This window comes from Lagopus leucura, unplaced genomic scaffold, assembly GCF_019238085.1.
Source record: "Lagopus leucura isolate 7727_CA_CO unplaced genomic scaffold, USGS_WTPT01 Super-Scaffold_100008, whole genome shotgun sequence".
Lineage (NCBI taxonomy): Eukaryota > Metazoa > Chordata > Aves > Galliformes > Phasianidae > Lagopus > Lagopus leucura.
The window spans coordinates 925661-946253 of NW_024962265.1; the positions used below are offsets into that span (position 1 = coordinate 925661).

Here is a 20593-nt window from a genome sequence, read left to right on the forward strand (position 1 = left end):
GCAATACAGGGAACTTTAATCATGCTGCATGAAAACGAGTTAAGAGCTAGAACTAAACCTAAACAGTGCTTATAGTACAAAATGAGCCAAAAAAACTTTGTTGGCTTGATGAACATAATACGTGTTAGCAGTAATTATTTATCACAGAAATGAACGAACGCTGCTCTCAGCTATTCAGTGCAAGTTCTTGCAAATGTCAAATTGCTACGCTGCTTCAGGTTATATTTCATCTGACAGAAAGGAGGAGCTGCAGAGATGTGAAATTTCTGACAGGCTGTTGATTTCCTCTATGGATGAAACATGTTTGAAAACTCAAAACTTGACTGATCTGCTGGAGCATGTTCTCTGACAGACAATATAAAATCAATGCATCACATATTAAGAGGTTGGGGTTTTTTTTTGGCATGTAAGAGTTTTTGTTTGCGTGGGAGGTGGGGGGAGATTGCTTTATTTTCTGTCATCGAAAATGAACAGCTTTTACCTTAAGGTTTTTATAAACTGTCATCTTTAATCAGACACACACAGTAGGACTGTCAGTTCTCATAAGGCATTGGGGAAACGAAAAAGAAAAAAAAAGGCACAAAACGTGAAGCTGTTCCCCATCCTCTTCCTGTGCACGCGCCCTGTTTTTGAGATGGCCTCAGTCAGAACGAAACCTTTTCTTAGCAGTGTCACAACAACAAGCTTTGCTGAAATGTGTCTATAATTCAGCGATGCAGACTTTATGAGAGCTTGTCAAAGGGAAGAGTTAGGATTCGCCTGCAAAAAACGTTCATTCTTGCTGTTGACAGATATAAAGTACTAAATGTCAACAGCAAGGGACTTGTCAACTAAATGTCTGCTAAACACTCATTAAACCAGGGGGAGAGAAAGCGGCAGCAGGGGGTGTCGAATTGCTCCCTTAAGATTTTGTTGCTTGCAATTGAGGTCAATTGAAGTAAACAGAGAATGTATGGGAAGTTGCATCAAGCACCTGCCACGCTCAAGGATGAGCATTAATGACACCAAAATAAAGATGGGAACGTTAAGCAGCATGGCGACTAAGGGTACCATAATCATAGAATCATGGAATCATAGAATTGCTCAGGCTGGAAAAGACCTTCAAGATCATAGAATCATAGAATGGCCTGGGTTGAAAAGGATCACAATGATCATCCAGTTCCAACCCTCTGCTATGTGCAGGGTCACCAACCACCAGGCCAGGCTGCCCAGAGCCACATCCAGCCTGGCCCTGAATGCCTCCAGGGATGGGGCATCCACAACCTCCTTGGGCAACCTGTTCCAATGTGTCACCACCCTCTGGGTGAAAAACTTCCTCCTAATATCTGATCTAAACCTCCCGTCTCAGTTTAAAACCATTCCCCCTTGTCCTGTCACTATTCACCCTTGTAAACAACCGTTCCCCTGTTTATACAGTCCCTTCAAGTACTGGAAGGCCACAATGAGGTCTGCCTGGAGCCTTCTCTTCTCTAAGCTAAACAAAGCCAGTTCCCTCAACCTTTCTCCACAGGAGAGGTGCTCCAGCCCTCTGACCATCTTAGCAGCCCTCCCCTGAACCCCTTCTAAGATCACCAAGCCCGACCAGAATGAGAAGCAGCAGTTGAGATCTACTGATCTGAATCCCATCTGCCTTGCTGCATTGCAGAGCACTGTCTCCCTGACTCAGCAGGAGGACCCTGCCTCTCTTGCAGAAACAAGACTCAGATGAGCTGTGTGATATTTTCCCATCTCTTTGAAGATAAGGGGTATTTTCGACTCTAAGACTTAAGAAAAATTGTATTCATGACATTTGGACAGTTTCATTTTGAAGAGGCCACTGACACTAAAAGTTTGCGAATAATGTGTACGTAACCAATTTACATCTGATTGTTCGTTCTCTGAACATTATTCTTTTGGAAATACAGACTTTAATGAGTCGGTATTACAAGTTTCATCTTCTAGCTTGAGTCACTATTGATTTCTCGAAAATTGAGTATTCTGGGTTTGATTTCAAAGCGCTAAAAACATCAGCTCTCATTATTTACCATTATCTGTGCCCTAAGATTATTTTCCACCTACTTCAATAACAATATATTACTCTTAGGCTGATAAAATGCCACGCATTTTTCTTACCAACCCTGGTGCTATTTAACACACTCCCAACATACTTCAAGCAACGAATGAGCTAATCCAATTCACGCACTCCTTCTGCTTACAAAAGAACACATTCTGCACAGTATCAGGCATTAATTTTATAGCATACCACTAGGAGGTATTACAGCAGATTTTAAAAGCACACGAGTTGTCTGTTACTACAGCTGTAAAAATGTGACAGTAACAAAAGGGATTATCGATGACATACCTCTGTTCTCAATTATATGCACAGATTCATTTCAATTACAGGTATGCAGATATGAACACCGCTCAACCACAACAGCATCTGATGCTCACAAAGACCAAAGGATTCATATGCCCCATAGGAACTGATGGTGACTTTGCCACCTCCTCCCAACATTGTGAAAACAGAGAACTTACATTCTAAACATGGCACCTTCGATTTTGACATATCCTGAATTAAACAGTAGCTTGACACAATTATTTCTGAAGTATGGAAAGCTACAACATCACTGCTAACATACATGTAGCTGGGTATATATTCTATACACTGAGCACCTCCCTCCCAAGGACAGGTTATCAGTGGAGTCTGAAATGTGACCTTCCACACTGGCAAGCAGACTGCCACCAGTTGGCGAGGAGCGGACTGGTATCAACAAGCAGCAAAAGAAAATTACTCTTCTCCATCACTACTCCCCTGCAGCATTCATTTTACTTATTAGAAGAGCAATCACTCTTTTCACCATTAGCACAAATGAAAGCATTAAAAAAAACCTCATCCTAATATGCCACCAGTTGCCAAGCTGCTGCTTTAAATAATGGGGAAATTGAAATGAGGAAATCCATGCAATTGTTAGACTGAATCCATGAATTGTTAGATCTGCTTGCATACTGTTCTATTTGCCCTACCTCTGAGCAGTCCAAACCACCAGGAACGAACAAACCCCGCACTGCTCCGGTATGCCCACACACCTCAGCATTAAGCATCTCAAACAACACCAGCAGGAGTCCAATTGGTTGTACACCCCTCTTCCTCTTTTCCTTTTGTTTTGGTTTGCAAATAAATCAACATTTTGTTTCTCACTTTCTTATTGTCCAGGCTTGAAAACCAAAGGCAGAACACTGCTGGCACGGTGCAGTTGCTCCCACTTGGTAAAGAATGCACTGCTGTACTGCTCAGTTCAGCCCTTCCAGAGCACTTCTTTACAAGGATACAGTTTTGCTCAGAAGTGATTGCTTCTTCCGAATCAATGAACACTGAGCTTTCTCTGCTGTCCTACAATCATTTTAATTGCTGCTTGATCTTAATGAAGTGTGGCTGGTATTAATAAACGGATCCCCTCGCGGCTTTAATACCCAACATCCAAACAATGTTCAACTGCATGAGCACCAGCAGTGCTTTCATGATTCAAAACGCCATCATCTCCTCCATCTCCAGCCCCTCCCCCTTAAGCCTCAAGACTGCAGACATCTGTTCTTCAATTGTCTGGTAATAAACATACTCTATAAAGCATATGTAAAATGATTATTACCCTGAAGAGCCAAGTGCCTTTCAAACGCCAGCTGAAACAAATAAACAACGGGAAAAAAACCCTCCACCAGACAAATGTTACAACAGACATCGCTCAGGCTGTTCCATATTCCACAACGTCAGGGCTTCAACCTTGGTCCCACGTGCATCCATCCTCCAACGGGAGACGTTCATCCGCACACCAATAACGCCAACGCTGCCACGATCCAAGCAGATGCTGGTTAGCAATGAAGGATGAAAAAAGCAACTGGACTTCCTGGGTAACTTTTATACTTTGACACCTCCCGCAACATGTAATTAAGGAAAATCAGATGTGCGGTTCTCTTCAATTTATAAACGCAATTAGTTTTCATATGTAGTTAGTAAAATCTATTCCCAGGAATCATCCGTGCTAGAATACCCACTTGTCTTGCAAAAACTCACTATTCATCTATTATGTGTATGGTGGTGTCATTAAATCCTGGTAATTAATCTGGGGCTTAGTGAGCCTCAACTGTCCTAGTGGAAATAAGGGACACACTTCCCAACCTGCGTGACAACTCATTTCCCAGTGCTGGCTCACTGCTCTAACTGGATTCAGGGAAAGGCAGACTTTGAAACCCACTTGTGTGTTATTTGCCCTTCGACTCTCCGTGGCTGTAAGAGTTTCTCTGAAAGAAGTTCCATTACTGGAGACATGGGGGCAACGTACAGCCCTTGGAGTGCCTGCTGACTCCTGCATTCTTCTGAAAGGTCTGAAGCCAAGCTCAGTTTCATCTTGCAAACAAAAAAGGATCCAAAAAAGGCTATTATAATAAAAAAAAACTTAACTCTGTGACTGTGCAACTCTGATGCAACAGAAAATGACACCTTTTCATATTAGTAGTACGAAAATGATGAATTCAAATTGATTAATATGAATGCTTTGGTTACAACTCTCCATCCAAACTTACTGCACTGTGCAGAATTATACTGCCCAGAGCCCCATCCAGTCTGGCCTTGAACACCTCCAGGGATGGACGGGGCATCCACAGCCTCTCTGGGCAGCCTGTTCCAGCACCTCACCACTCTCTCTGTAAAGAACTTCCCCTTGACATCCAATCTAAATCTTCTCTCCCTCAACTTCAAAGTTCTCCTTGTCCTTCTATTATCTACCCTTCCAAAGAGGTGGCTCTCTTTAGGTACTGGAAGGCTACAATGAGGTCACCCCGCAGCCTTCTCTTCTCCAGGCTGAACAAGCCCAGCTCCCTCAGGCTGTCTTCATAGGGGAGGTGCTCCAGCCCTACAGTCATCTTAGTGGCCCTCCTCTGGACCCTTTTCAACACTAGAAGCCCTTGAGCTCCTAACAAAATCAGCTAGGTTGTATGGTGTTAAAACTTCTCTGCCAACATACTTATGTGAACTCGACAGAAATAAGAAAAAAAGACTTTGAAATAAAATATTGATCTTTCTGAATTCAAAACAGATTCATTTCATGCCTATGACACTGATGGAAGCCGATTGAGAGTAGCCGTAAGAAGTCTTGAAAGCAAATGGAAAATAAAACAAGTGAGAACTTCATACCTCTGCAGCAATTACCTCCTGGAGACCTTGACACTTAACATGACAACATCAAGAAAAGGGTGACAAAGATTTAACCAACAAGCAATGGACAGAAATAATTGCACATGTCAATATTTTTGCAAATCCCTCCATACTCAGCATTTCCAAGTGACAAGCAGCACCTTACAGACAATTTTAACAGGAAGCAATGAGTAAGCCAGTTTGCTGGTAGGATAGTCACTGCTTTGACTCCCATCAGAATCACAGAATCAAAGAATGGCCTGGGTTGAAAAGGACCTCAAAGATCATCCAGTCTCAGTCCCTCTGCCACAGGCAGAGTCATCAACCACTAGACCAGGCTGCCCAGAGCCACGTCCAGCCTGGCCTTCAATACCTTCAGGACGAAGTATCCACAATCTCTCTGGGCAAGAAAGGAAGAGAATTCCACGAAGGGAATTATGAAAGAAAGAAATCCAGTGCTATGCTCATTCCAAATACGCTGCCAAAGTTGCAGATCACAAGTTAAAACTAAGACTGTAAGGACACCTGTAAAATATTTATTCTGTTGATGATTAAGGCAAGTAAAATCACATTTGTAAAGTTTCTACATTGTTGACCTGAACCCAAACTCACCCCATTCAACAGTGAGAAAAAGGTAAGCTGGGTCACGGAGCGTTATCTTTCGCTTCATTCCGTTGTTGATGCTCCACTCAAGAAGCTAAGATGTTGCAGATGGTTGGTGAAAAAAAAATATATTGCAGGCAGATAACTTAATGTTGATGTAACTATTTTTTATGAAGCACATTAATTCTGCTGCATATCTTGCAAGCTGGTATCGAAGGTGAAGTGTTTGTAAGAAGTGTTTTTTAAAGCGCTCGTGTTTGACTTGTATGGCAAAAAAAAACCAAACCAAAACAGAAAAAGAAATGAAGCAGGGAGAAAAATGGAAAGAAAGTATTTAACCAGTTTGTAAATCAATGTGGAACAACTCATCAATAAAAAGAAGAGCATTCCCACCCCACTCTGTGCTTGACAGAAGATTGCAAATTTGTTAGAAATGAAGAGACTGAAGTCTGTGTCCTAGTGGCTGTCTTGAACAGCTCATCCCATCAACCACTCCTTCTTTTCTCACAACAAAATAGCTGAAAAATAAACATTATGTTCCAGTAAAGTAATTTTTAGCACGTTTCCTTCAATTTAAAAGAGATTGGTTTTGATATAAACCGTGCTTATGAAATTATCATTATAGGCATCTTGCAATAAATAGAGAGCACGCCGATTTCCTTTCGTAAAGGAAAGATCTGAAACAGCCAACAAACTGTAATATGTCCTCAAAACTGGTGCTGTTCTAAAGATTACTCCAATATCTGATGTCATGGCATCAGAAATATGCATTTGGAGGGATTAATGTACTTTCCCCCCACATTTTTACGTCCCAAGAAGTAACAACAGCTAAGTTCTCAGCTACCAAGATGACATTCAGAATACTCTTGCTCTCAGGATCAGATTCCACTTTTTTATCTTTATTACTATTTTATTATTGCTTGGCTTTAGTGCTGAAGAACGCCCTGTTGCTTAAGTGAATCATGACAGTGAGTAATACAAACAGCAAAGGAGGGAAATGCACTTTGAAGGTGCAAGCAGTGAATAGGGAAGGATGTGTGTGACATGCAAGGAACAAGCAGAGGTGAAAGACTGACATCAACTGAGAGAAATTTAATATTATTTAACTCTGGCAAAAGTAAGAAAATGTACTGTTAAATTGCAAAGTTAAAAAGAGCAAAATTAAAGCATCAGAAGTGAATGACTTGGTGAGAGGAGACTTATTACAGACTTGCTTGAAGTCCCAGCCATCCTTGATAAGCTCTGAATTTCTATGATCTTAGCAACTGGCACAGCTCTTTACATCACACATTTAATTTCAGTCCATAGAGCACACTTGTTTATCAAGGAACGAACTTACCTTGCAGTTCATAAAGTATCCTTCTGACTTTTTAAGCATAATAGCGAGCGATAAACAATTTGTGACAGGCTGAAACTAAAAACTTCCCAGCTTGGGTCAATAATAAATGACACTGTTCAATGGAAAGGGGTCACCTAGGCAAGCATTTCCACCTGAAGTGTTAGTTAATCTTGACAATGATGAAACAAGCATTGGCAACACACCCAACTGGTGTTTACTTTTTACACGTGTGCACAAAAACTTCTCCACAAGCCACAGATACACACACGGTGCTGGGGAGTGTTATCTCAGAAGTCACAACATGCCCATAAATAAAATGGGTTAATTCTACTTATCCTAATTATTTTCATAGCAGAACTACGTGGAAAGCTTCACTTACCTGAGGAGTGGGTGAAAGATGATGGTGATGTTTCTGGCTCCTGGTTTGCAGACAAACTTGGATCCTCCACCTTCGATTAAATTATCATCTGGTCCTCCTGGAAAACAATACAGAAGTTGTTCGACAGAATCTGAACATCCCTTGATTTTCAGATAGTAACTGATAATTAGAGATTTAGCTTTGTCTGTAAGTGTCATTACACTTAACACTAGTCTCAAGAGTCCATTTGGGGCTCTTCAGAGTCCATTTCCTACACTGAGCTTTGTAATTCCCCAGCAGAAGTCTCCATTGCCCAAACAAAAGTTGCATACAAACGGGCTCTCGTCTATGGGAAAAACAGATATATTGAGCTTGGTATGCTTTTGGGAAGTAAGATAAGCTCAGAGAGTAATTTATACACATTGAGCACAGACTGCGGGGTTTCAAGTGGCATGAAGCACCCATCTCCATGTCACTGCAGCTGAAGCAAAGCCACTTCCACCAGCAGCTCCTAACAGCGAGATACATTAAATCAGGATATTGAAATAGGAAAAAGGAGGAAGACAAATACTTAGCCTACATCTCCTAGAACCCTTGCATTTCCTGAGTGCAACAAAGACCACTCCTTACTCTTACAGAAGAACACACTTTAAAAGAACAGGGCAGATGCCTCTCACATTAGCATAAAAAAAATTACATGATCCTGAAATTAGCAGAAATTCATCACATAATGCCCCTGAGCTTTGGTCAAACTCTCTCATCACAAAGCTCAGACAATCTTCTTGCCTATATCATCTGACAAATAACCCTATCAACTCTGTTTTTGGACTTGGGCAAAGTCACTATCCCAAATGTCATTAAGCCATTTTTATGTTGCATGTGAACTCTCCTTTAATGATTGAATAATAATTAAATACAGAACCTAATCACATTATTATGATAACTTTACAGGCAGGAAAATGACAAAGTACTTGAAATCATAACAACACCAACAGATTATTGAATTTTTTGACCCTGACATCCTTCTGCCTTAAAATGAGAAGAAGAATGTCTTCAAATTGGAAAGTGTCAGAGGAGGAGGAACAAAACCAACTACTAAGTGCCTCCAATTCTCTTTTCAAAGAGAAGTTTATGCGCTTTAGGCCATTACCTGCAAACAATCCATAAAAAATAATACAAACAAAAAATCAAACGACAACAACAACAAAAAAATCCACCTTAATGAGCTGATTTAATTGGCTCTCCTGTTAGCAACTTGACAGCAATGCCCAAGGACTGAGCCGGTCACTGACACCAATTCTTTCACACCCTACAGCGGTCCCTCCAGGTCAGGATTGTTCTGTACAAGAACTCACAGTACAGATGCAAACTCAAAGCTGTTGTTTCCGTGCCCCAGTGAGGGTGAAGATATTAAACTCCCTGTGGATTGGGCAAGGAAAACAGGAAACAAGACGAATCAACCGGCTGAGGTCAACAAGAGAAACAAAAGCAAAGCAAAGAAGCTCCCTGTTCTTATTAACTACACCATGGGAAGTTTACCTATACAGATACCACCCGATGCATTTTGGATGCTGTTCTATCTTGTTACAAGATCATGAATGTGTTTGGATTTGGGGGTTGGTTATAGATGAATCACAGAATCTTTAAGGTTGGGAAGATCAGTAAGATCATCCAGGCCAACTATCAACCCATCATCACCATGCACACTAAATCACATCCCTCAGTGCCACATCTACCCTTTTACTGAACACCTCCAGGGATGGTGACTCCACCACTTCCCTGGGAAGCCTGCTCCAATACCTCACCACTCTTTCTGAGATTTTCTTCCTAATACCCAACCTAAAACTCCCCATACAAACACTGCAGCAGGGACACGGTCCTTCTTGATGCTCTCCACATCGACATAAGGATTCATGAAATACAAAGGAACAGCAGTCTATAACACTTCACTGACTGCAATTAGAGAAAGCTCCAAAAAAAAAAAAAAAAAGAAAAAAAGTTCAGGCACTCAACATTGAAAAAAGTTAGGCACAAGTTGTAGGAAAAGAAAATTACCCATTTCCCCTATTAACGTCAGACTCTGCGATTCCAGGGGTGGGAAGATCTGTGTCTAAGCTGACATATTGAGAAATTCATCCAAGCGTGAACTACTGAGGCAGGAAGTGAGAAATCGAGGCTCAAATTAAGGAAGGGGTGTTATTCTTGTTACACCAAGCCACCCTGTGCTAATCAATATTATTGACTGGGATGAACTCCACAGCAAGGAATAAAGCCATATGTCTCATCTATTTGGTCACATTAGGTAAGATTTGAGAAGAACAGAACACCAGCACTGACAGAAAAATTTGCTTTTTTACCTTCTCCGCTCTCAGCTTTCAGTTAATAATAATGAATGTTCCATATGCCACATGGAGAATAAATTCTGTTTGCAGTAAAATATTTTATATCCAACCACTGAGATGCAAATCTTATCCCCAATGATACCCTGTAAATACCAACAACACAGCACTGCAAGAGTTCTTGCTAACATCAGCAGCCTTACATCTCTCGATGCTGCTGCTGCAACCCTAAGGATCCTTCACTATACCTATGCAGCTCAACATGAGCACAGACCCATTGGTGAAGATCATGTCCCAGACCAACTCCTGAGCTGCAGACCTAAGACGTACTTTCATAGAAACACACTCTTAATATCTTTCCATCCTTACTGGTTTGCTCTATTTCTTGCATGGAGGTGAACTGCCATTCATCCAACCTGAGAAGAAATCAATGGCTCTGTACCAGTTGGCTGCAGAGAATCATAATCAGATAGCTTAGGTTGAAGGGGACCTTAAAGATCTTCTAGTTCCAGTCCCTCCACCATGGGAAGGGCTGCCGACCATCAGATCAGTCTGCTCAGCTGGCCTTGAATGGCTCCAAGAACGGGGCATCCACAGCTTCTCTGAGCAGCCTGTTCCAGTGAAAAACATGTAGGAAATAATGGAAATGGGGAAAAACACCCCTTCTTTGGTTCCTTACCAAGATGATTATCAGACAGGCAGTTTGCACGGTACATGGATCAAATATAAGCTAAGTAAGCAAACAGAGTATTGCTGGGCTGTCCCACATAAATGCCATATCCCCATGAGCAGACTACAAGGGAAGACAACTTTCCACTGCACGAAGGAAAAGGAGCTGTCAAGCCCACTTCCCAGTTAGCACTGAAGATTTTAAGCTGTAAGTGCCCAACTTTAAGTCATGACAGCTCAGTGTAAGCACTGACTACAGGACTAACCATCCATACTCGTGATGTACAACATCACAATGCACACAGCCCTCCAACAACCATTGGGACTGAGCATACATCACTGCTTCAGCAACACCACATTACACAACTCCTTCATTTGGACTGCAGGGTTTTTCTGTAGTTTGAGGCAAGAAATTGTAACAGCCGTGTGTCACAGGCACTAGAACAAAACCTAAATGTTTCACAGCTGTCACAAAGTACTACTGTTGTAGCCGTTCTTTGTTAAGAGCATCAGCTTGCTGATTTCATCTGCCTGGTAATAAATTACAAAAAAAAAAAAGGAAAAACTTGGAGGTGAAGCAAAATTTGTCATACAGTTAATGGCATCCTCATGCTGTGCTAGCAATGAAGTGTGCCCACCTGAATGTCACTGTGAGTGGGAGTCAGATTGGTCCATTAGGAACACAGTTGAACGCTTCTGAAGTGGAGCCAAAAGCTTCGTGCTTCAGCAGGAAAAAAAATGTAAGATTACCAAGAAAGCTAGAATCCCTGCATGCACATAAAGTCTGATCAAACACGAACATTGTGTCCAGTTCTCCATTCTGTTTGTATTTTACTGGGAGAAACACCGGCCATGGTACCTCTCAGGGACAATGCCACCTATGCACACTGGAGATCTCAAAGTGATGATGGCAAGTGTTCTCATCAGAGAGAAATGCAAGGATCCTTCTCAAGACTGACAGGAGAGACAACAACCAGCATTCTGTTCTATCCAGCAAAAAAGGGTGAAGAAGGAAGGCGTTTTTATTAATGAGCACCAAAGGAAGTCAATAAAATGCATTGCAAATTTGTGACAACACTGAGAAATCCACAGAATTTTCCAGGAAGATCATGCTTTGCTGATCCATTAAGTCAACACAAACACTGAAACCAGTCTTCAGCAGTAAGATTTATTCACTTATCTATCTATCTACTTATTTATTTTTAATTAACCAGTCTTTTGCCTGGTCAATTCCTTTTGCCATTAAGTTACTCAAAGGTGTCTACCACCGTTTGAAGTACGTGTGCACTTACCCAGTTCACTCTTTTCAGAAAACATACTGAAAACACATGGTAACAATGGAAAGGATTAGCAGGGTTCCTCAGAAAGCATCTCAGTTTGTGCTTTATAAATGCATTAAGCTTCTTTAATATTCCTGTATCTATTTTGTACACCGAAGCAGCAATGATGACATTAAGTTAGATGCAGCACATCACACAAATTATGTCTCCTCATTTAAAGAAAAAGCCCTGGAACACACTGCATGGAGTTTCCTTGCACTGACCCACAACCTTGCAATTGATGCAATTAACACAGTGATGGTTACCTCCTATAACCATGGACTGTCATATGATGGGAGAAGACTGAAGCAGGGAGAGGGATCAGAATTACACAGACATCCTGTAATTTCCACATCTGTCAGGTTAACTTCCCTATCATCAAATTAAAATAAAAATTAAAAGAAAGTATTACCAATTTATAAAACAATAACAGCAAACAATGAAAAAAACAAAAACAAAAGCAATGGAAAGCTCTGTTTGCCTCTCATAAGCATACTTTTAGAAGGTGAGATTTCATATATTTTCTATATTCTACATCACTGCAGAGCAGCATAACACCTTATCAAACTGTTTTGGAGGTGTCTTAAAGCACTTCACCCTCAGCCTCAATACAAAGAATCATAGAATCATAGAACCACAGAATGACCTGAGTTGAAAAGGACCACAATGATCATCTGGTTTCAACCCCCTGCTGTGTGCAGGGTCACCAACCACCAGACCAGGCTGTTCAGAGCCACATGCAGCCTGGCCTTGAATGCCTCCAGGGATGGGGCATCCACAACCCCCTTGGGCAACCTGTTCCAGTGTCTCATCACCATCTGTGTTAAAACACTTAAAATGCACTTTAAATCCTATCAGCAACAAAGATTTTCACTGCATTTAGTGAATAAGTAATTTCTTTCCTGAAACATCCAGTAAATATCAACCAAGATTCAATGGAAACTACAGCCACCCAAAAACCCTGAGTGCTGTCAGCAAATGCAGTCAGATCTTTCCCAGTTACTTCTTCCCCTTCCACTGCACTGGCACAGGACAACTTCATTTACTACTCTATGACTGCAAACTTTTCAGCTAAACAAGTCCCAGGCACGTAGTGAACAATTCTTCTGCACCTCTCTGTGATCAAAGTGCCTTTCTTAGCAAGCCACTTCACATTAATCTATGCAGCCATAAAAAGAATCAAAAAAACAGGCTTTGAAGCCACAACAATCAAGCAATCAACACAGCTTGCTAATCAATGCCACCTCCTCCATCCTAAGCATCAGAGCAAATTTTGATAAGAGAAAAGGATTGGGTGTTACGGTCCTTCCCAAAAGTTCTTGATTATTGGGAGATCAACAGAATAGCTATTACCTGCATATCATCTTCAGGGTATGGAAATAAAAACGTTCATTTAGCATCAAAGGAAAGAAAGCCTGAAGACAGCAAAGCAGGTTATTAGAAAACAGAGCTCAATAGAAAAGAACAATTGATCTGCGCTACTGTGGAACAATACGTATGAGGTTATATAAACCAAGTCTCTTGCTTTTTCATTTCTGTACATTAGGGCTCAATTGTCTCCCAACTACACCTCCTTAAAAAGCCACACATGAGCACCAAGTTCTGTTTTCTCTATGCTGATCCACAGCAGCGAGTCAATGGATCGGTATTTATCTTCAAGTTCTTTATATAAAGAAACAATCACAATTATCTTCTCCACAGTTCTTTCACATGCCTTGAGTCATCAAACCTACCTGCATTCAGGTCCTTTTCCAAACTACTTTAGGATACTTGCTTTTGGAGAGCCTGCTGCTCTGCATATTAAGAAACAAGACACATAACTTTCCTACAGGGATGAGGAAAGGGAAGGTGCAGGATCAGGTCTGCTCTCCAGACCCAACTTTTCATCCTTCCACTGAAGAATCCAGCGTCCCTAAATTAGCATTTGGGAGTGCTTCAAGCACCTAGACCAGCAATCCTGTAAGTAGTATGATGGAATTTAGGCAAGTTCTCCTCAAAGCCAAGAACTATTCAAAGGAAAAAATATTCAGCACCTACTAGTAGGCCCAAAAGTGCCCAGTTGCCTCTGTGCTTTGATGCCAGCCCTACAGAAAATAACCAGGAAACTTCCAAATCCAAAGACCCTTCCCTTTGAGCAAACACAATATTTGAAGCCTTATACTTTTATTTAAAATTCTGTTTGACAGACAGCATTGAAACACAACAATTCTCCATTACTGTAGGTCAGTGTGAGGTTAATGCTTTCTGTTTCTGAGCCATGTTCTCTTCCCTCCTTGTTGGACTACCGTGAACCAGCAGTTATGGGGCCAGTAGTGCATCTGGAGCTGAAACTCAACATTACAAATAATACAATAAAGGTCATTTATAAGTAACTGATACAAAATTCTTCTGGAGAGTCCTTCAAATGCCAACCAATCTAAGATGGCAGAGAAAAAAATGAGAGGTTTCATTTCTAGTGGCACCTGGTGGATTATTTTAAGCAGACTGCTCTGCCTACTCCTACTTATGTTCTCTCTGTGCTCTTCATCACAAATTGCTATGGAGACAGCACTACACAACTAGGGTAGGTTGGCACTGGGTGACATGGTTTAGTGGTGGCAATGGGTTGATGGTTGGACTAGATGACCTTACTGATCTTCCTACCTTAATGATTCTATGATTCTAACTACTGCTGCTGACAGCAAAGTACCTGCCCACAGTCACCACACATGGGGTTCCTATTCCCTCTTGCAAGAGGAGGGAGGGAGGTGAAATGAACCTGGAAAAAAATATTTCTATGTATTATCAAAATTGACAAGAGTAACCTTCAGCCATTATGTTTGAGGGTAGAAGCAATTGAAGAAAACAAAGAAAAGACTGTATTATGTTTGCTTAATTACATATTCTGTTCTAATCATGGCAGCTGGGGATTTCTAGACTAGGCCATCAAGTGTAGGGAACTCATGTTTATAAACATGAAGGCACCTTCTACCCAAACCGACAGAGATCAGCAAGATGATGACACTGGCACTAGAAGAGATCCAAAATCAGTGGAAATTAGGTGGCTAGCTACTTGAAAAACACTGGTTGTCAGTCCTTGGGCGAGGACTCTGCAGTGGTAGGAAAGGAGCTCCCAGCTCCCAGTCTGTACATCACTTGTGACCAGCAATAACACTGTGCAGGAGATACCAGCACCAGTGCACATCCACCCCAAATCCCACAGACCACATGCTTACATCTGGTCAGTTAGCCTGCCAATATTTCTGTTCTTTGACAGAAAGGCGAGCTGAGAATTAAAAAGAAAGAAATGTGAAGGGGAAAAAAAAAAACAAAACAGGAAACTGACCTTTAAGGTTATGAAGTACATCACATTTCATTTCTGTATTATTCCCTTAACTGGAAAAGATCTCAACAGTTCTCCCAGAAGCAGAGCATGGGGTGATGCTCTCTGATGAGGCTGCAGAGCAGCTTCCAAACTAACAAGCTTTCACTAGAGTTCTGCAGAAATCCAAGCAGGATCAAGAGCAGATCTAGATTCAAGTCATGGGACCGATGGCCTCTATGACCATGATCACGTTTCCAGGTTTCAGTGTCCCAAGAATGGAACAGACATAGTGACTCCAGCATTCTTTTGATAAAGTTATTTTGAAAAATGCTGTGGACAGAATAGCAAAGGTTTCATTTCCCGTTTTTGAATTTAAGCTTTCCATTTAATAGAAAATGAACTCAACTGACCAAATGGACTGCCAGTAGTTTGTGACTGCACCAGCTGTTCCAGTCACTGCCTAAATCTCTCCCTGACACAACGGCTTTGCTTGCCTTTGACTAAATGCCATCACCCTTCATTGCTACGTACCAGGCTTCAGTACAAGAAGCTGATTTGGATGCAGTCACATAGCTGATGCACAGACATATTGTTCTGCTGATGTTCCCATGCCCAATCCTTTTACTCTCCCCTATACTCCCTTGTCTGAGATCCAACACCATATGCATTTAAATAAGTTGTTCTTTAATGTTTCAAAACCTGATTTATTAGTTGCTCACACTCCATCTGCCTTGAAAAACTGCTGCATGCCTTCAGTTTCACAGGCCGTACAAAAGGTTGAGGTACAATTTGACTCTACTTTATCATTTGATCAGTGTGTCAGCCACATACGTGAAGTCTTCTTTCGGGTACTGAATTTGTTAAAAATGCAAACCTTTCTTTCTCCTTTTCTTTCCTTCCCAAGCCAAGGAACACAGCAGCAGCCACTTTGATTAATGTATTTGTCAGCTTACATATTTGCTATTTGGTTGCTTTCCCTAAAACTACTGCATGCAGATATAAGCTCTTCCAAAGCATGGCTGCAGCACAAACCCCAATTCAACGCCAGTAAGCATGCTAGAGCTAATGAACTGTGATTACTTACACGCTATGCACACTTTTGAACTACTTCCTTCTGAAAGATTTCTTTATTTTAACTCCTGGATTGGAAATCGCCTCAGATGTGTATTTTTTTTTATTCTCCTGACATGTTTTCTTACAGTTTTAATGTCAGAAGAAAAAAAAAAAGAGCAAGCAAGCAGAAAGCAAGTGAAATAAGACAAAGACATGTCTTGACATTCAGTTCATTTACAGTTTTATATTCCAATAAACTGTTTAATGCCAACACCACCCACATTTCAACTTCTTTTTTCCAACTGAAAAACCCATGGCAGTAGTAGACAATGGGAGTTCTAAGAGATGCAGCTGGCAAAAATGGAATTCATTGTGCAATACTGCAGACTGCTGCATCTCAACTCATCTCCTGAGATGGAAAAGATTTACCAGCCCCACTTATAGGCCTCTTACAAGAAATAATGAAATAAAAAAGAGCATAAAACATTCTACAACCTAAAAGAATTACAGGAACGCAAATATACAGAGAAACAGGTTTATTTTTTAACAGGAAAAAAAAAAAAAAAAAAAAAAAGGCTCCGAGAAGTTAATGGCTTAGGAAGGAGGGCCTGGAAAAGAAGGATATGGGAGTGCCATCTCCAGACAACTAGAAGAAAAGGAGGTTATCAGGAGTAGTCAGCATGCGTTCACCAGGGGGAGGTCATGCTTGACTAACCTGGTAGCCTTCTATGATGTTGTCACTGGCTGGATGGATGGAGGGAGAGCGGTAGATGTAGTCTACCTTGATTTCAGCAAGGCGTTTGATACTCTCTCCCACGACATCCTTATAACAAAGCTGAGGAAGTGTGGGATAGATGAATGGATGGTGAGGTGGGTTGAGAACTGTCTGACTGGCAGAGTGCAGAGGGTTGTCACTGGCGGTGCGGAGTCCAGTTGGAGACCTGTAACCAGCAGTGCTCCTCAGGGGTCTGTGCTGGGTCCGGTCTTGTTCAACATCTTCATCAATGACCTTGATGAGGGGATGGTGGCCACCCTCAGCAATTTTGCTGATGATACGAAGTTGGGAGGATTGGGTGACATGCCTGAAGGCTGTGCTGCCATTCAGCGAGAGCTGGACAGGCCAGAGAGCTGGGCAGTAAGAAACCAGATGAGGTTTAACAAATGAGGTTTAACTCTACACCAAACTGTAGAGTCTTGCATCTAGGGAAGAATAATTGCATGCACCAGTACAGGCTGGGGGATGAGCTGCTGGAGAGGAGCTCTGCAGAGAGGGACATGGGTGTCCTGGTGGACGACAGGTTGGCCATGAGCCAGCAGTGTGCCCTTGTGGCCAAAAAGACCAATGGCATCCTGGGGTGCATTAAAAAGAGCGTGGCCAGCAGGTTGAGGGAGGTGATCCTCCCCCTCTACTCTGCCCTGGTAAGGCCTCATCTGGAGTACTGCGTCCAGTTCTGGGCTCCCCAGTACAAAAAAGACAAGGATCTCTTGGAAAGAGTCCAGTGGAGGGCCACAAAATGGTGAAGGGCCTGGAGCATCTCCCCTATGAAGAAAGGCTGAGTGAACTGGGTCTGTTCAGCCTTGAGAAAAGAAGACTGAGAGGGGACCTAATCCAGGTCTATAAATATCTAAGGTGTGGGGGGCAGAGTGGTGAGGCTGGACTCTTTCCAGCAGTGTGTGGAGACAGAAGGGGAAACGGCCAGAAACTGCAGCATAAGAAGTTGCACACAAACGTGCGCAAGAACTCCTTTACGGTGAGGGTGACGGAGCACTGGAACAGGCTGCCCAGGGACACTGTGAAGTCTCCTTCTCTGGAGATGTTCAAGACCTGCCTGGATGCCTACCTGTGTGACCTGGTGTAGGGAACCTGCTTTGGCAGGGGGGTTGGACTCCATGATCTCTGGAGGTCCCTTCCAACCCCTACAATTCTGTGATTCTGTGAATGGAAGCTGATGAAAGATTCAATGCGAGTTGGTATAATGTGCATGCAGCCCAAAAGGCTGACTGTATCCTGGGTTGCATCAAGAGAAGTGGGGAAAAAAGGTTGGGGGAGGTGATTCTGCCCCTCTATTCTGTTCTCACAAGACCTCACCTGAACTACTGTATCCAGTTCTGGAGCCCTCAAAACAAGGAGGACACAGAGCTGTTGAAGCACGGCCAGAAGAAGGCAATGAAGATGATGAGAGGGCTGGAATGCCACCTCCTGTGAGGAGAGGTTGAGTGATCTGGGAGTCATCAGCCTGGATAAGAGAAGGCTCCGAGAAGACCTAATGACAGCCTTCCAGTACCTGAAAGGGAACCTACAGGAAAGCTGGGGAGGGTCTTCTTTCAAGGACATGTAGCAAAAGGACAAAGGGAATCGGCTTTAAACTGGAAGAGGTAGATACTAAAAAGAAATTCTCAATTGTGACGCACTGGAACAGGCTGACTGAGTTGGTAGATGCCCCCGCCATGAAAGCATTCAAGGCCAGGCCTGATGGGGCTTTGAGCAGCCTGGACTGGTGGGAGGTGTCTATGACTGTGAGAAGGGGTCTGCCATCACATGCACAGAGAGCAGCTGCACACGCAGCTTCCATCTGCCCTGCGCTGCAGATGGGGAATGCATCAACCAGTACTGCAGGGAACACAGGTAAGGGCTGTCAGCAGCAGCCAAGCCAGGGAGGAACCCACAGTGTCAACCCCCAGCAGCATGCCAGAGCCACAGACAGGGCCTGGGGTTCCTTCCTGCTCCTCTGCCATCCTCACAGGTCCTTCTGTTGGGAGTACTGCACTCAACAGACCGCAGTGACAGCTTCAGCAGAAGACACAACCTGCGTCGTCTGCCAGGAGACCGTGAGGGATAGCTTGTCCTACCACACCCTGGTGTGTCCAGCGTGCACACATGCTGGGTTCCACTGGGGCTGCATCCAGGTAGGAACCCTCCTCTCATCCTGCAGGCACGCTTAGTGCTCAGAAGCACCAAGCACTGCTCATGTTCACCCCGCTTGTGCTTCTCCTGCAGAAACAAGCATGGAATGCTGGCAATACGTGCTTCCAGTGCCCCAGTTGCAGAGACAACACAATATTCTGCACCGCAATGTCCAACATGGGGATCCAAATCTCAGACAGGTTGGTGTCCTTCTGCTAAACCACGCAGATGAGAAGGTACAAGTGCTAGGCCTACCCAGGGAGTGTCTCTGCAGGCCTTTACTGTCTCACGAGCACACACTTGAGCTTCATGGAGAAACTAAAAATGGCATTGGGGTGGATGAGATGGGATAACCTTGGATCTGATGCTGGGGCCTCACCACTTCCCCTCCCTTCTCTTGTAGATGACTATCATAGGACAACTACAGTGCATACACATTACTCCTCCAAAGACACCAGCGTTGTGATGCCATCAAGTGCCTTTACCCTAGCGGCAGATGACAGGTGAATATAAGGGGGTGAGTTACCACAGCAGTTCTCTGAGGCTCTGTGGGGGATCTCAGTTTCAGCACAGGCTGGGGGATCAAGGACTGAGCACCAGACATGTGCTGTGCCGGGCACACCCTCGCTTGGCTCACTTGGTCCTCACGGTCACTACCCCTTTGCTTCCCCAGGCCCTGGCAGCTGCTCCTGTGCAGCTCCTGCGCTGCTGAGGGCACCCACCGACAGTGCTCCCACTTGAATGACACCACAGCCACGTGGGAGTGCAACAGCTGTGCTGGCCTGCGTACCGTTAAGAGGCAATCTGTGCTCAGGGCAGCTCTGCCAGAGTCCCTCTGCCCTAGGAGGGATGACAGCCTGTCCCTACTCGGGGCTACAGCTTCATCCCGCTGACCTTCCTGCCTCCCCTTACAGCCTCCAGCACCATCTTGGAACTTGCTGGGCCCAGCACTGCCAGCCAGGAGGGCCTGCAACCATCCCACAGCCCCCAGGAACCAGAGGAGAGCAGGTCCAGCCCCACCAGCCTTAAAGCATCGGGGCCATCACACAGTTCCCAGCTGCCAGTGCTCAGCAGTCAGACCAGTGAGCTGGAGACAGAACATGGGACAATCTGCTCACATTTTCCTGACCGTTAGGATGCATCTGAGCTGCAACAAGCACACCATGGCAGCAAAAGTGCAGCGGCTCCAAGAGCTGAAAGCAGCTCACACCAATCCAGCAGATAGGGCAGATCAAGATCCTCCAGAGCAGCTACAGCGGCTGCGCGGAGAAGGCATACCAGGTAGTGGAGAACATGCCGCACACAGAGACGCTCCCCACTGCTGTGTACTCAAAAGAGAGTGAAGAGCAGGGCAAAAGAAGTTCTACCCAGACTGTTAGAGGAAACCTGCTGTACAGGGGGAGCTGGACTGGATAATCTCCTGAACTGCCTTCCAACCGCTACTATTTTTGTGACTGATCAACCGTATGCAGCTGATTTGTCTTCCAAAATGCTTTCCAATATAGCTGTCATGGACTTGTTTTCTATTCATTATTAT

The 20593-nt window shown here is 43.4% G+C and overlaps 1 protein-coding gene across 1 annotated transcript in view; it reads right to left on the reverse strand.

Moving 5' to 3' along the window:
* Positions 1–20593, reverse strand: part of EXOC4 (exocyst complex component 4) — a 402172-nt gene that overhangs the window by 196271 nt on the left and 185308 nt on the right. Inside the window, exon 10 of the mRNA XM_042872752.1 lies at positions 7489–7585. Coding sequence (XP_042728686.1) covers positions 7489–7585 — 97 coding nt within the window. The remainder of the gene's footprint in view (positions 1–7488; positions 7586–20593) is intronic.